Raw genomic sequence first — 13,394 nt, 5'->3', positions numbered from 1 at the left:
AGCAAAGGTGTGAGGGTGGAAACGCTCCAGGGGTGCGTGGAGGGTAAGGTCGCATCTGCGGGTGGGAAGAGAGGCCAGGACTCGCTGCCTGGGCGTGCACACACCTTCCCCTGGGCAGGAATACGGGGACAGTTGGCCCCTTAGTCAGAGAAGGCCTTGGCGAGAGCAGAGAAGGCAGTAGGCCATTTTAGGTGGCCGGGTCTAGCTGGGAAGAAACCTGTCCTTTTTTTTTTCTTTCTTTCTTTTTCTTTTCTTTTCTTTTCTTTTTTTTTTTAAGAAGGGTTGGGGTACGGATAGCTGGTTCCAGAAACCCCTAGCTCAGAGCTTCTGCAAGGTCTCCGGCCCGTGGTCAGAGGTGAAGGGCAGGCCCACGGATTACCCCTACCAGCCGCCCCAGGTTCATCTCCAGTTTACTTTTCAGGTGGATCTGGGGGTGAGTGGTAGGAAGGGAGCAGAGGTGGGAACGTTTGGGATGGATTTTAGGAATCTGCCTCGGGCAAGGTAGGGATGAGGGCGTGTAGGAGGCCTAGGCTCAGCCGACGTCCGGACCTGAAGTATGCTCCGCCCCGCTCCGGGCCTCAGTGTACCCATCTGTACACCGGGGCCGTGGGGTGAGGTCAGGATCTTCACAACCCTGCTGGCGACTTTCTGAAGCTGGGGAAGCGCAGCGGCGGGGCAGGGGCAGGGACAGGGGCCGGGGCGGAGAGCGGTGCTGGCCCCGTCGCGGGTCAGAGTCCGCAGCCAGGCCCGCGGCCGCTGCGCCGGGCTCGGGGCGGGGGAGGGGGCGGTGCCTCCGGGGCGGGGCGGCGGGCGGCCTGGCGGGCGGCCGGGCGTGCGTCAGCGCGGCCAGCCCCGGAGTTTTCCACTGACGACGAGGGCGGAGCGGCGGGCGGGGCCGCGCAGACAGTCTCCCGCCGCCGCCGCTGCCGGACGCGCAGAGCCGGGGACTGCTGGGCCGACGGCTGCCGGCCGAGCGAACGCCGGGTCGCGGTGCGGAGGGCGTCCCTGGCCGGGACGCGGGTCGCGCCGGTGTCCTTGGATAGTGCCTGACTCGCAGGTAACCGTTGAGGGGCTCCTGGCCGGGGTGGACGGGACTTTGGGGAGGGGGCGTCCCGCGCAGGTGACACTGCTCCTCTGGCCCCTGCCTTTTGCCCGCCGCCACCCCGAACGGGCTCTGGGGCAAGGACGGCCCGGCGGGGTTCCGGACTGCGCGCCATAGCGGGGTCCGGGGCTGGGAGGCGAGAGGCGCAGGTTTCCCGCTCCCCTCCCCCGCCCCGCCGCCGGCACCCCGAAAAGTCGCGGCTCCCCGAGCTCCGCGCGGGTGGCGGCGGAGCCGAGGCTGCCCGCTGGTGGCGGGGCGACGGTGTGCAAGCGTCCGCGGGTGAGTTTCTTTTTGACCCAGTTGCCTGAGAACTTTTCAGAAGTTCCTCGCGTGGCTGGAGCAGGTGACATTTGTCGCCTCCTTCCTCGCCCCCCCCCCTCACCCCGGGAGCCGGTGCCAGGGCTGCGGCGCGTGCCCGGCGCCCCTGGGAGGCGGGGATCTGGGAGGCAGCGGAGGGATGAGCGAGGAGTGAGGCTCCGTGAGTCACGGACCCTGGGAGGGAGGGAGGGGAGGAGGGAGGAGGGATTGTGTCGTACGCTCACCTGTTTGTCAGTCGCCGTCACACTCAGAGGCCACCGCTGTGAGTCACGGGCGCAGCTACACGGGTCACCCTCGGACTCACGTAGTCACTCTCCCACGCACCCCTCCCCTCCCCAGCACGTACTTCCTCCCGATACTCAGTTTACCCTCCCCGGGGGCCCTTCCACAGGCACGCACTGTCGAGATGCCCACTCCACGGCAACCGTCACACACTTAGTCACTCCTGCTCTGGCACGATCACACGCAGAGCCCACACTGCTGACACAGAGGGTCCCTCCCCGGCTCCACTGCCCACCCGCCACCTCCACTCAGATGTCTCCGTCCTCCCGAGCGGAACTCGCCACCTCACCCTCGCATCCTTGACATCACTGCCCTCTGCGGTCTCCTCGTCCCGAGGCCACCAGGTCCGTTCCCCTTTCTCCTGAACCCTTCTCCTGTCATCTCTCACCTAGCTCTGGCGGCAGGGTTTAACCGGTCACACCCCCCTTCGGTCTCGGTGCTGAGCCATCTTTTTAAAATGCAAATCTGGTATTGTCACTCCCTACTTAAACCCTGCGGTGGCTTCCTGTGCCCTCAGGCTAAAGCCTGCCGGTGGGCCCCGGCTGCTGAGCCCCTCCCTCGGGCCGCCCCTCCCCCACCCCCCTCTCTGACTCTCCCTCTCTCAAGTCGCGCACACTTGCTGTGCCCCTTTTTTGGAGCCCTTCCCACATCCTTTCTCGCAGAGACCTGTCTTCACCCCCAGGTGCACCCCTCCTGCCTACCCCCCGCCATCCTCATCGCAGGACACAATAGGGTTCGTACACTCTGGTCATACTCTTGCCTGCTAAACTTAAAGCAGCGCGAGTGTATGCCTTGCTGCCTGTGTGCTCAAGTGCCTGAACAGTGTTTGGCACGTCGTGGGAGCTCAATACATTTTTGTTGAATGAATGAATGAGAGTGCAGGAGGCCTGGCTTGGGCGGAGGAGGCAGTCGCTGTCAGGTGCAGTTTCCCCGCTGCAGCAGCAACTGCCTCATGGAGCCAGCAAACATTTGGCACCTACCCAGTGCCAGGCCCTGGAGGCCAGGGCTGAGGAACTGTCCCCCACCCCCCGTTCACTTTCAGAGGGCCGGGTGGGGGAGGGGCGTGCCAAGGCTTCCTGTCTGCCCTCTCCTGGCTCCCCAGGCCGGGAGCTGGTTTTTTTTCCAGCCAATCCCAGTGGGGGTCCTAGGTGCTCAGAGGTGCCCTCCCCTACTCCCAGGAAGCAGTTCTTTAGGGCCTGGGGTCATGTGACCTTAGGTACTAGGGGAAACTGACCTAGCTTGGCCAAGGCCTGGGGCTCTAAGGTTAAAGGACAAATTCTTCAGATTCTTCGGAGTTGGATGGAGGCCGCTGAGGATGCCCCCTCCCCAGTACTCACTCTGGCTGGGGGGGGGGGAGCATTGGGACAGCTGCCATGCACGGAGGAGTTGGTGTGACTTTTCAGAGGCCCTGCGATGTACCCCCTCCCCCAGTGGCCTTTGTTCGCTTGGTGCCCAGGGTGGGGTAGCCGTCCCTGGATTCACACACACAGTGTGGCCCGAGTGTGTAGAAAGTTGTGGCAAGTCGGGTAGGGAGGCGCGCCCCCCTCGTCCTGGGCTGTCAGCTCCTGTGTGTGGTGGCAGGAAGGCGGCCTGATTCTCAGGGCCCAGGCAGATCCCGGAAGAAGTCTGGTTCTCTTTGATTCAGGGCCTGTCTCTGGGGTTCCTGGGGGTGTGGTGTTTCTGTCTGAGCCAGCTCCTGGGAATTGCTTTTCCTTCCTCCAGGACCCTAGGAGGGGGCCGTGCTCACCCTGGGAACAGTGCCATAATCGGGATCTCGATTCCTGGGTAGCTGCTGCGGGCCCCTCCCCCACCCTCTGACTCACCGTCTGACACTTTTCTTGGACTCTTCCACTATCTATCTTTCATTCCTTTTTCTGACTTGGCCTCCCCTCGTCTCAGGCTGAGTCTTTTTTTCTCATCTCCTGCTTCTGCCTCTTTCAGCCTCTGGCTTCCAGGTGGGACGGTGGTTCATCCCCCTCCCCCCACCTCAAAGAATATTAGGGAGGGCATTTCTTTCCAGGTCTGCAGATGCTGCCGGAGTTCATCACACAGTCTGTGGCGTGCCCATAGTTTCCCCTGTCCTGTTTCCCTGTCTGCAGCCTTGGTGCTTCTAAGCCCTCACCTCAAGTTCCTATTCTGTAGATATCCCTGAGGCAGAACCAAGGTGTCTGGCTTGAACCTGCTTCCTTGACGTCTCTATTTGTTTACTCGTGGGGAACAGGGAGCCTCCCGAAATGCCTGTGTTGGCATCTGCCTGCAGCCCGAGCTTTCTTCTGCCCTCAGCCACCCTCTTATGAGTACACTCTGCTGCAGGCTGGGGGGTGGGCATGTGCCCGCCCCCCCCCCCACCCCCCCAACCCTCATTAAATTAACTGTGACAGGAGCAGGAGAGCACACTGACCAGTTGCCCCCCAGAGTCCTCATGTGCTTAAATCTTCTTTCTGTGTTCGTACCTGATAGGCAGTGCCCACCTGCTTATCTGTGATGATCCTTGGGTGCCTTCTCTTTGCCAGACTCTGTTCTAGGCATGGGCACAGTGACAGCCAGGCAGAGAGGCCCTCAGCCCCCCTGTGAGGGAGGTGAAGTGAGACCATTGCAGGGTGGGGAGGTGTAAGGGCTGTAATGGGGGGAAATCTCAGGGCCCATCGGGAGACCAGAGACATGTGTGGTGAGTGAGGAGGGGTGGGGGGGTTTCAGGGTGACCCTCTTGGAGAGGATTGCTAAAGGGGGTGGGCGTGAGGCTTGGTTCCGGCTTGTGCAAAGGCCAGGAGCAGGTCATGGCCATTAGGGGCACTGCAAGTTCAGCTGGACTATAAAGCAAAAGAGCAGGGTGGGGGAGAGTCTTGTGGGGGAGACTGGAGAAGCAGCAGCGTCGGGGCCTGCTTCCGTCTCATGGAAGGCGGGACTCGATCCTTGAGGGGGGCTCCGGAGTGATCCTTAGGCCAGGGGTAGCAGATAGCCGTGCGATTTAATGAGACCCCTCTGGCTGCAGGGTCAAGCATGGCTAGAGAGAGGACAGGACCAGAGGCAGGGGACATGAATAGCAGCAGAGGGGACAGAGACATAAGGGCAATAAACTTTTTAAATTATAGGTGAAAGACATGAAATGCACACAGTATACGAATCTTACATGTACACCTAGATTGGGTTTTTGTGGCTTTAGACACCCATGGACTGTATCACAACCCAGGTCAACAGAGACCATGTCCAGACCCCCCCAGAAGATTCCCTCATGGCCATCCCCTGTGTATTCCACCCACCCCCACCCCCCGCCCGCCCTCCCCAAACACTGTTCTGACTTGTATCATCCCCGATTGGGTCTGCCTTTTCTTGAACTTCATTCATATGTATTCTTGTGTCTGGCTTCTTTCACTCAACATGCTATCAGTGAGATTCATCTGTGTTGTGTGTATCCAGGAGCTCACTCTTTTTTTTTTTTTTTTTTCACAGTGTAGAATGACACATTCACTAAGCACTTATCACTGTTCTGAAAACTTGACATGTACTGATTCGTGTAAACCTCCCAACCCAGTGAAGTTTTAAGACCAAAGGATTGGAGCAGCACGGTTAAGGGACTTTCCCAGCTCACACAGCCAGTTAAGAGCTAAGCCAGGGTTCAAGTGAAGGCAGCCTGGCCCTGGAGTCACGACTCTCAACCCAGGGCCAGGTGTCCTCCACGCTGCCTGCCGAGTCTGTGCCTGGCTGTGTGTAGATTAAGTGAGCTAATGTGTCCTCCTAGGACTGGGTGACTAGTGTGGTTGGAGGGAGAGGAGGGGAAAGCGTTGGGGACGCCTGCAGGTTTCTGGCTTGAGTAACTGGGTGGGTGGCAGTGCTGTTACTAAGATAGGGAACACAGGAAGGGGAACAGATGGCACTGGGGGGGGGCGGGGAAGAGAGACAAGGGGTTCGATTTGGGGCCTGCAGAATTTTATGTTTCTAAGGCACAGCCAGGCAGAAATACCAAGTGGGCATTTGATTGGGGGCGGGGGTAGGAGGGGGTGTCTCAGGCTTGGGGGCGTGAAATGGGAAGCATTCAGTACCCCGTAGACAGCATCTGGAGCTTGGGAAAGGATGGGTTCGCCTAGGGGGACTGTAGTGGGGACATGTCTGCGTGTGGGGTGTGTGTGTGTGTGTGTGTCGAGTGTCTCTGGTCTGCATGTGTGTATAAGTTGTGTATGCCTGGCTCTCGGTCATGAGTTCCCGTCTCCTGGGAGAGCCTGCAGGTCAGCTGGGAGCCGGGTTGTTTTTGTTTGTGGTTTGACCCTGGGACAGGGGGGTGCTGCGCCTGAGAACCTACCCGCCAGAAGCCCCCGGAAACACCTGTGTGTGTCCTCTTCCCCCGGGCCCAGTGTGGAGAGTTTGCAAGGAGCGGAGCTTCTCTTGCTTTTCTTGTGCATGCTGGGAGAGGCTGTCCCTGGAACTAATTTTACCCAGTAAACTCCATCCTGTAAGTCAGTTGACAGCGCGCTCTCTAGGTCTAGGATACAGGGACTTCGTGGGAGGCTTGGCAGAGGGAGAAAGGGTTGTTTCGAAAGGACACCTGAGGAGGGGAGATCGCCAGCCTTATGGTTGGTTTTTCCTGTTCTCTCTCATTTCCTGTGATGGCAGTGGGGGAGGGGCTCCCCAGCACTGGGGCCTCTTCATCGTTTCCCCTTCCTCCTGGTGACCTCCTGGGGGCCTAGCCCTGAATGCTACCGGCTGGGCTGTGCAGGGCAGACAAGGTAGCCATGCTCAGCCCGCAGGCCTGAGTTCCTTGGGGATTCCCAAGCTGGGAAGGGACTGTTACTTGCTGTGGTATTTAGGGGAGGGAACCTCACGTCCTCGCCACTGCACTTGGCTGGGGCCAGCCAGACTGTGGGAGTCTGGTTGCAACCCTCCGCAGAGGACTGAGACCCTCAAAGGACAGGAACGAGTGGTGTGTCCTGGGGTGCTCCAGGTCACCAAGCTACAGACTGGAGAGAGTGGGTCATTGTCTTGGCAGGTCAGTTTCACTGGAAGAGTTTTTTAAAGGGAAAAAATAATAATTTCCATAGGAAATTAATTCAAACAAACAGGGCTAGATATTGGAGTGGAAGAGAAAATGGAGGTAAATTTTTTAAATCACACAGGAGATAAGAGACGCGGAGCCAGCTCCAGGTCCCACAGTCAGGCCTGGAGGCAGGGGACTTCTCCTGCGGGTGGGAGTTTCTGAGGGAAAGTCTGGGCAGCTCTTGCACAGGAGAGGAGGGGTTCAGGAAAGTCCTGGGGCTGGGAATCAGGGCCAGCGTCAAAGCCAGCCTGTTTCCTGGCGTGTCCTGGTTAGCCTGGCCCTGGAGCGAGGGCCTGCAGCTGGTGTGTGTGCGCGGGGCGGTGTGCCTGTGGGTGTGCTTGGAGGGGAGGGAGAGGAAGCAAAGCCACTGTGCAAGGGCTGTGCTGTGCAGGCTGCCGAGCAGACGGCCTCACACACACACACACACACACAAAGGCACACAGATGCGAGCCATGTGAATCACCCAACCAGTGAGTCAGCCCCCAGGATTCCTGTTGGGGAATGAGCGAGGCCAGGCTGAGGTCTGTCGGTCCATCTGTCGGTCTGGTGTATGCGTATGTGTGTAGGTGGGTTGTAGGAGGTAGTGGGGAAGGTGCCTGGCGGTGTCCTGGGAAGGCTTTTTTTGGGGGGGCAGAAGTGGTGGGAGTCTGCAGGGGCCTCCTGGAGGTGTGCCCCTTGTACACAGAGCTCCCCGGGCCGGCCGGGGCAGGAGGGGCCTGGGGCGGCTTGGCGTATAGGTGGCAGGGATGATGATCACGGCCTGTCACTGAGAGCGTCCTCCTTCCTGTTCCAGGCGATCTGTGCCCAGACGCCGGAGCACTCCTGCACCACCATGACTGGGCTGCTGAAGAGGAAGTTTGACCAGCTGGATGAGGACGACTCCTCGCTCTGCTCGTCCTCCTCTTTGTCCTCCTCGGGCCGCCACTCTCTCTCCTGCTCCCCAAGCTCTTCAGTCTCCCCAGCCTGGGACTCAGAAGAGGAGGGCCCCTGGCATCAGATGCCCCTGCCTGACCGTGACTTCTGCGGCTCTCGAAGTTTCACCCGTGAGTCCCCACTCCCCCCTGGGAACCCCACCACACCCCTTCTTCCTTCCTGAAGATGAAATTGGGAGGCCTGCGAGAAAGCCATTCTGGTCTCTGGAGGTCATGTCCCTGTGGCTTTAGCGGCCCTCCTCGGCTCCCTTCAAGGTCCACTTTCCAGAATACAGTGGTTGCTCAGGAATGCCCACTGTCCAGAGGTACTTGGGCCCGGCTAGATTCACCTTTGACCTCGGGACTCCCCTGCTTTGAAATCTGGACGTTTCAGGATGGAGCTCTTCAGAGTGGCCCTCGGCCTCGCCCCCCTGGCTCCTCCCTCCTGTTCCAGTTTCGTTTCTCCAGCTCTCGCCTGGTCCGCCTTCCCGCTGTACCACTGCAGCTCCACACCCCACACTGCTCCGCTGAGAGGCCTGTCAGGCCGGTCCCTCTCCTGTCAAAACGCTGTTTGGCTTCGCCCGAATGCAGTGCAAGTTTCCTGCCCAGTTATTTTTCAGGCCGGTGTGACTCTGATTCTAAACTGACAAAAGGTGGCCCTGGAGCAGTGTTTCTTAGCCTTACTTTTTATTATCACTCCCCCTAACCCCAAGGAGTCATTTTAGACATTTTTTTTTTTTTCTTGATCACCCCCATGCGATATTTTAGTACCACAGATATGATATCTGTTTATGTACTATATGTATATCTGTGCATTATACATTAAAAAGTATGATTTTTAGCACACAGAATCTAACAGTACATTAACCGACTGAACTACTATGGGTTTACCCTGGAAATACAAGGCCGGTTTAATACTATAAAATCAAATCTTACAGTTTCCCAAATGATTATGTCAGAGGAGGAAAGCCGTAAGAGCTATTGTAGATGCTGAAAGAATATTCAATAAAATGTAATGTTCCTTCTAGATAAAACTCTTGGTAAGATCAGAATAAGTAAATTCTGTTTAAATGATAGAAAACACGTTTCACCCTAAAAGCTGATTCCAGTTAATGAAGAAATACTGGAAGCAGTCCTGAGTCAGGAACAAGATGAGGACGCTGTCTGTCACCATTGTTGGTTAACGTCATTGAGGGAGTGCTAGCCAACTCAGTTCCCGAGGAGAATAAGAATTCTATGTATTGCATTGGGACAGGCAAAATTGCCATTATTTGCGTACAGATGGTTGGCTACCTGGTGAATTCAAGAATATAAATGGGAAACCTTTTAGAAGGGAATTCCCTCAGATATATTGAGATATATGGAATTGCCAATCTTCAGCTATTTTATAGTAATTTTTATGGTTCAGCCTAGTAAAAAGCAATAATATACCAATATATGTATGAATATCTATCTAATCAATAACTTATAAAAGGAAGGCCTTTGTAAGCCTGTTGCAAAAACACAGAAGCTATAAAGGAAAAGATCAATATATTTTTGATTGCATAAACCTTAGAAATTATTTTGTAAAATGCCATGAACAAAACGACTTAAAAATAGTTGCACAGATAGGCTAGACAAGTGATTAATGTCTCTACTATAAAGAGCCCCTACAAATCAATTTTAAAAATTACAGAAAACTGTACAAGGGACCTCTAAATGGCTAACAAAGATGGTAAAGAGGTTTACTCTCCGGAGGACTCATGCCTGCCCCCTCCCTCCCCCGCTGCCTTCCAGCCCTGTCTATCCTGAAGCGGGCTCCCCGGAAGCGCCCAGACCGCGTCGCCTTCGATGGCGTCACCGTCTTCTACTTCCCTCGGTGCCAGGGCTTCACCAGCGTGCCCAGCCGTGGTGGCTGCACCCTGGGGATGGCCCCTCGACACAGCGCCTGCCGCCGCTTCTCCTTGGCCGAGTTTACACAGGAGCGAGCCCGGGCACGGCGCGAGAAGCTCCGCCTGCGCCTGAAGGAGGAGAAGCTGGAGGTGCTGCGGTGGAAGGTAGGAAGGTAGGGAGAGGAGACCCCTCTCCGAGGCCCGCACCTGGGGGGGTGGGGCGGCGCCTGCAGGCCTAGCCCTGAGGGGGCGGGGCATCAGGGGTGGGTGCCCGTTTGCGCCGTGGGGCCAGTAAGTGCTTGGTCAAGATCTGCTGCCTGCGTATCTGCAGACAGAGTGGGGTGCAGAAGGGCTCAGGTTTGCTGCAGGGGCTGGGGGCATGGTGCCTGAATCTGTCCGACCTCCCTGGGGAGGAGGGGGATGTGGAATCGATGGACATTGGCGGTTGGTGTATCTGTCCGGCTTGGGGAGGCATTTGTCTGTGAACAGGGGTGTGATGTGAGCAGGAAGTCTCTGTAGATGCCTTGAGGGCAGAGTTCTTTGCTGTCTCAGTCACTATAGTATCCACAGTGCTCGGCCCAGAGTAAGCACGTGGGAAGCATTTGTCCAGTGACCTGTGGCCAGGGGGACTAAGACCACATGTCCGTGCTGCTCACCTCCCACCTCTCTCCTGTCGATGCAGCTCGCAGAGTCTGGGGCACCTGAAACGGAGGCTAGCCTGCCACTGACAGTAGACGCCATCGATGACGCCTCTGTGGAAGAGGAGCTGGCAGTGGCCGTGGAAGCTGGCCGGCTGGAGGAAATGACTTTCCTACAGCCCTACCCAGCCCGGAAGCGGCGGGCCCTGCTGCGGGCTGCCGGTGTACGGAGGATCGATCGAGACGAGAAGCGGGAGCTGCAGGCTCTGCGCCAGTCCCGGGAGGATTGTGGCTGTCGCTGTGATAGGGTCTGTGACCCCGAGACCTGCAGCTGCAGCCTGGCGGGCATCAAGTGCCAGGTACGGTGGCCGGAATGGGCTGTGACGGGGAGCCTGGGCTTGGGAGCGTCCCCGGGCGCCACGGGATCCTCACAGGTGCCTCTCCTTTCTCTGCAGATGGACCACACCGCGTTCCCCTGTGGCTGCTGCAAGGAGGGCTGTGAGAACCCCAAGGGCCGTGTGGAGTTTAATCAGGCGCGGGTTCAGACCCATTTCATCCACACGCTCACCCGCCTGCAGCTGGAGCAGGGAGCCGAGAGCCTTGGGGAGCTGGAGACCACTACCCAGGGCGGCCCACCCAGCCCTGGTGAGCAGGCCCTGGCCCCCGCTTTCCCGCTGGCCAGCCCCGCGGTGAGCAGCGAGCTGGGAGACCACAGCTGCAGCAGCGACATGACCGATTCCTCCACAGCGTCGGGCACCAGCGAGGCCCCCGACAGCCCTGCCCACCCGGCGCTGCCTGGCCCTGGCTTCCAGCCTGGTGTGGATGACGACAGCTTGGAGTGGATCCTGAGTTTCAGTGACTCTGACCTGGGCGGAGAGGAGGAGGAGGAGGAGGAAGCAGGGGTGGGGAGCCTCGACAACCTCAGCAGCTTCCACCTAGCAGATATCTTCAGTACTGGTGACCCCGGTGGCCTGGCCAGCTGGACCCACAACTATTCTAGCTCTAGCCTCACGTCAGGCATCCTGGACGAAAACGCCAACCTGGATGCCAGCTGCTTCCTAAATGGTGGCCTCGAAGGGCTGGGAGAAGGCAGCCTCCCTGGCACCTCGGTGCTGCCCAGCATGGACGCCGGCCAGAGCAGCTCAGTGGACCTCAGCTTGTCTTCCTGCGACTCCTTTGAGCTGCTCCAGGCCCTGCCAGACTACAGTCTGGGGCCTCACTACACCTCTCGGAAGGTGTCTGACAGCCTGGACAACCTTGAAGCACCCCACTTTCCCTTCCCTGCCCTTTCCCCGTCTGGGGACACCAGCGTCTGCTTCCTGGAGTCCATCATGGGCTTGTCCGAGCCGGCCGCTGAGGGCCTGGCTCCCTTCATGGACAGCCAGCTGTTCGAGGACACTGCCCCAGCATCTCTGGTGGAGCCTGTGCCTGTGTGAGGACGAGGGTGCCTTTTCCCGGCCCCAAGAGCCCTGTTGCTGCTGTGTTGTAATTTGGGGGCTCCCAGGGTCTATATGTAACAGTCTCCCATTGGCAGACTCACCCACGCGGGCACTCCTAATTTTCATGCAACACTCTGGATTTATTTATTTTTGTAACTTACTGTGCTGAAGAGGATGGGAGGGGGCTTCCCCCTTCTGTGTCCCCCCCACCGCCCACACACACACACACACACACAGTCTCTTCCACTTCCATGGCACATGCCAAGAAGAGGGAGGACATGTGTCTTCCCTGGAGCTTTGCAGACCCCTCTTCAGTTTTGTATGATGTTTCGTAGCCCAAAGACTGAGATGGGCTGGAATCAGCCACTTCTGCTGGCTTCTGCCACTCTGAGCCCTCGTTCCCTGGGTGGCTGAATCCTCTGGACTGTGAAGACTAATTTATTCCCATAATTTATTTGGAGACTACGTGGCTTAGGCTTCTCCTTCCTGGCGGGTTGGCAATGCTGGGCTTGGTGGGGCACAGACCCCAGGGGTCCCTTTTGCCTTGTAGTCCTGCAGCCCTGCCCTGCCTGGTCTTAGGTGCAGACCAGGTGTGGATTTGAGCCCTATGTCTACTGTGGCAGCTGCCTGGCTCCAGATGGCTAAGCAGGCAGGGGCTGGCCCAGGACAGTGTCTGGACAGGGGAAGGGCTGAGCTGGGCTGACCAACCGTGACCAAAACCTTCTGCCCCACTCAGCCCCCTCTGCTTCCTGTCCTCTGCCCCATATCTCCCTTCCCCCGAAGGCCACAGCCTTTATTCCCTGCCCCTCAATGTAGGAGGGGGAAGCAGGAGGCCCAGAGGGGGCAAGGGGCTTGCCTCAGGGCCTACGGCATGCCCGTGCTTGCTCTTGGGGCTTTTTCTGGGCACTGTACTCCAGCCTGGCCCACTTGCCCATGCCATCCCTAAGGCCAGCTGGCCAGGGCAAAGGGGTAGCTCCCTATGGCTTTTATGTCCATTGTTTGCTGATGTTGAATTTTGCATCATAATTTCTATATTGTCCCTGAGTATTAGAACTATAATTTATTCATTTTACTCTGTGTCTGTGCCAAGAAGCCCAGGCTCTGGGCCTGCCCTCTTGCCCAGGAGGCTCTGCCAACCTGTGTGCTTGTGGGAAAACCTTGTACCTGAACTTACAGGTGCCAATAAAGAGGCTCTATTTTTAACTGTGGTCTGTGTTTGTGGGACAACTGGGAGCATGGGTACACCCTCAGGGAGGCAGTGGCGAGAGGGAGGGGGAGTGCCCTGTAGGGCAGTGTGGACAGAGGCTGTGTTGGGGGTAGGAGTGGGGGACGCAATACACTGGGCCTCTGTCCATGCAGGCCAGTTAACCTGGAGACAGGAAGGCCGCTGAGAGGCTGGCTGCGCACATGGAGCAGTTTTCCCTTGGGATGAGGCCATCTCTCCAGTGGGCTCCTGGGGTGGGGATAGCAGCAGGGCAGGCTTCTTGAGACAGGCTATCTGCTGGGGTGTGGCCTGAGTGTGAAGTGGAGGCTGGCAGTGGGCTGGGCTGGGTGGAGGCCTTGTGTGGGGCTGAGCTGCTGAGGTCCCTGGGGGCTTGGACACCAACGGAAGCTGTAGAACTTCATCCACCTGCACCAGCCAGACCTGTCTGACCTGTCCCCGGCAGCCTCAGCTGCAGTCCAGAGGAGCAGGCAGCACTCTGCCCTGGTAAGCCTCAGTCGAGAGGCTTGAGGAGCAAGGTCAGCCTCCCCTTTAGGAATGATGATTTGTACAAGTGCTGACAGGGCAATCAAAAAAGACCTG

The 13,394-nt window shown here is 58.0% G+C and overlaps 1 protein-coding gene across 2 annotated transcripts; it reads left to right on the top strand.

Annotated features, from left to right (window-relative positions):
• Nucleotides 1-916: 916 nt before the first annotated feature.
• Nucleotides 917-12,793, top strand: CSRNP1 (cysteine and serine rich nuclear protein 1). Of its 2 annotated transcripts, none has more exons than XM_016124033.2 (5): nt 917-1,057; nt 7,525-7,774; nt 9,419-9,678; nt 10,196-10,510; nt 10,607-12,793. In XM_016124033.2, exons 2-5 carry the CDS (start codon nt 7,564-7,566, stop codon nt 11,585-11,587), a joined length of 1,767 nt encoding a protein of 588 aa, XP_015979519.1. In that variant the 5' UTR covers nt 917-1,057; nt 7,525-7,563; the 3' UTR covers nt 11,588-12,793. The 2 variants fall into 2 exon arrangements, with proteins under 2 accessions (XP_015979519.1, XP_015979518.1); XM_016124032.2 differs by lacking the exon at nt 917-1,057 and adding an exon at nt 1,730-2,046.
• Nucleotides 12,794-13,394: the final 601 nt, after the last annotated feature.

Source organism: Rousettus aegyptiacus, unplaced genomic scaffold, assembly GCF_014176215.1.
Source record: "Rousettus aegyptiacus isolate mRouAeg1 unplaced genomic scaffold, mRouAeg1.p scaffold_m13_p_4, whole genome shotgun sequence".
Classification (NCBI taxonomy): Eukaryota; Metazoa; Chordata; class Mammalia; order Chiroptera; family Pteropodidae; genus Rousettus; species Rousettus aegyptiacus.
This window is presented reverse-complemented; position numbering and strand designations above follow the sequence as displayed.

Excerpts from the sequence above, each read along its gene's own strand:
- CSRNP1 (XM_016124033.2), top strand. The coding sequence starts at position 7,564 with ATGACTGGGCTGCTGAAGAGGAAGTTTGACCAGCTGGATGAGGACGAC. Across the intron at positions 7,775-9,418 it reads CGGCTCTCGAAGTTTCACCC|CCCTGTCTATCCTGAAGCGG; the intron begins GTGAGTCCCCAC and ends GCTGCCTTCCAG. Across the intron at positions 10,511-10,606 it reads TGGCGGGCATCAAGTGCCAG|ATGGACCACACCGCGTTCCC; the intron begins GTACGGTGGCCG and ends CTTTCTCTGCAG.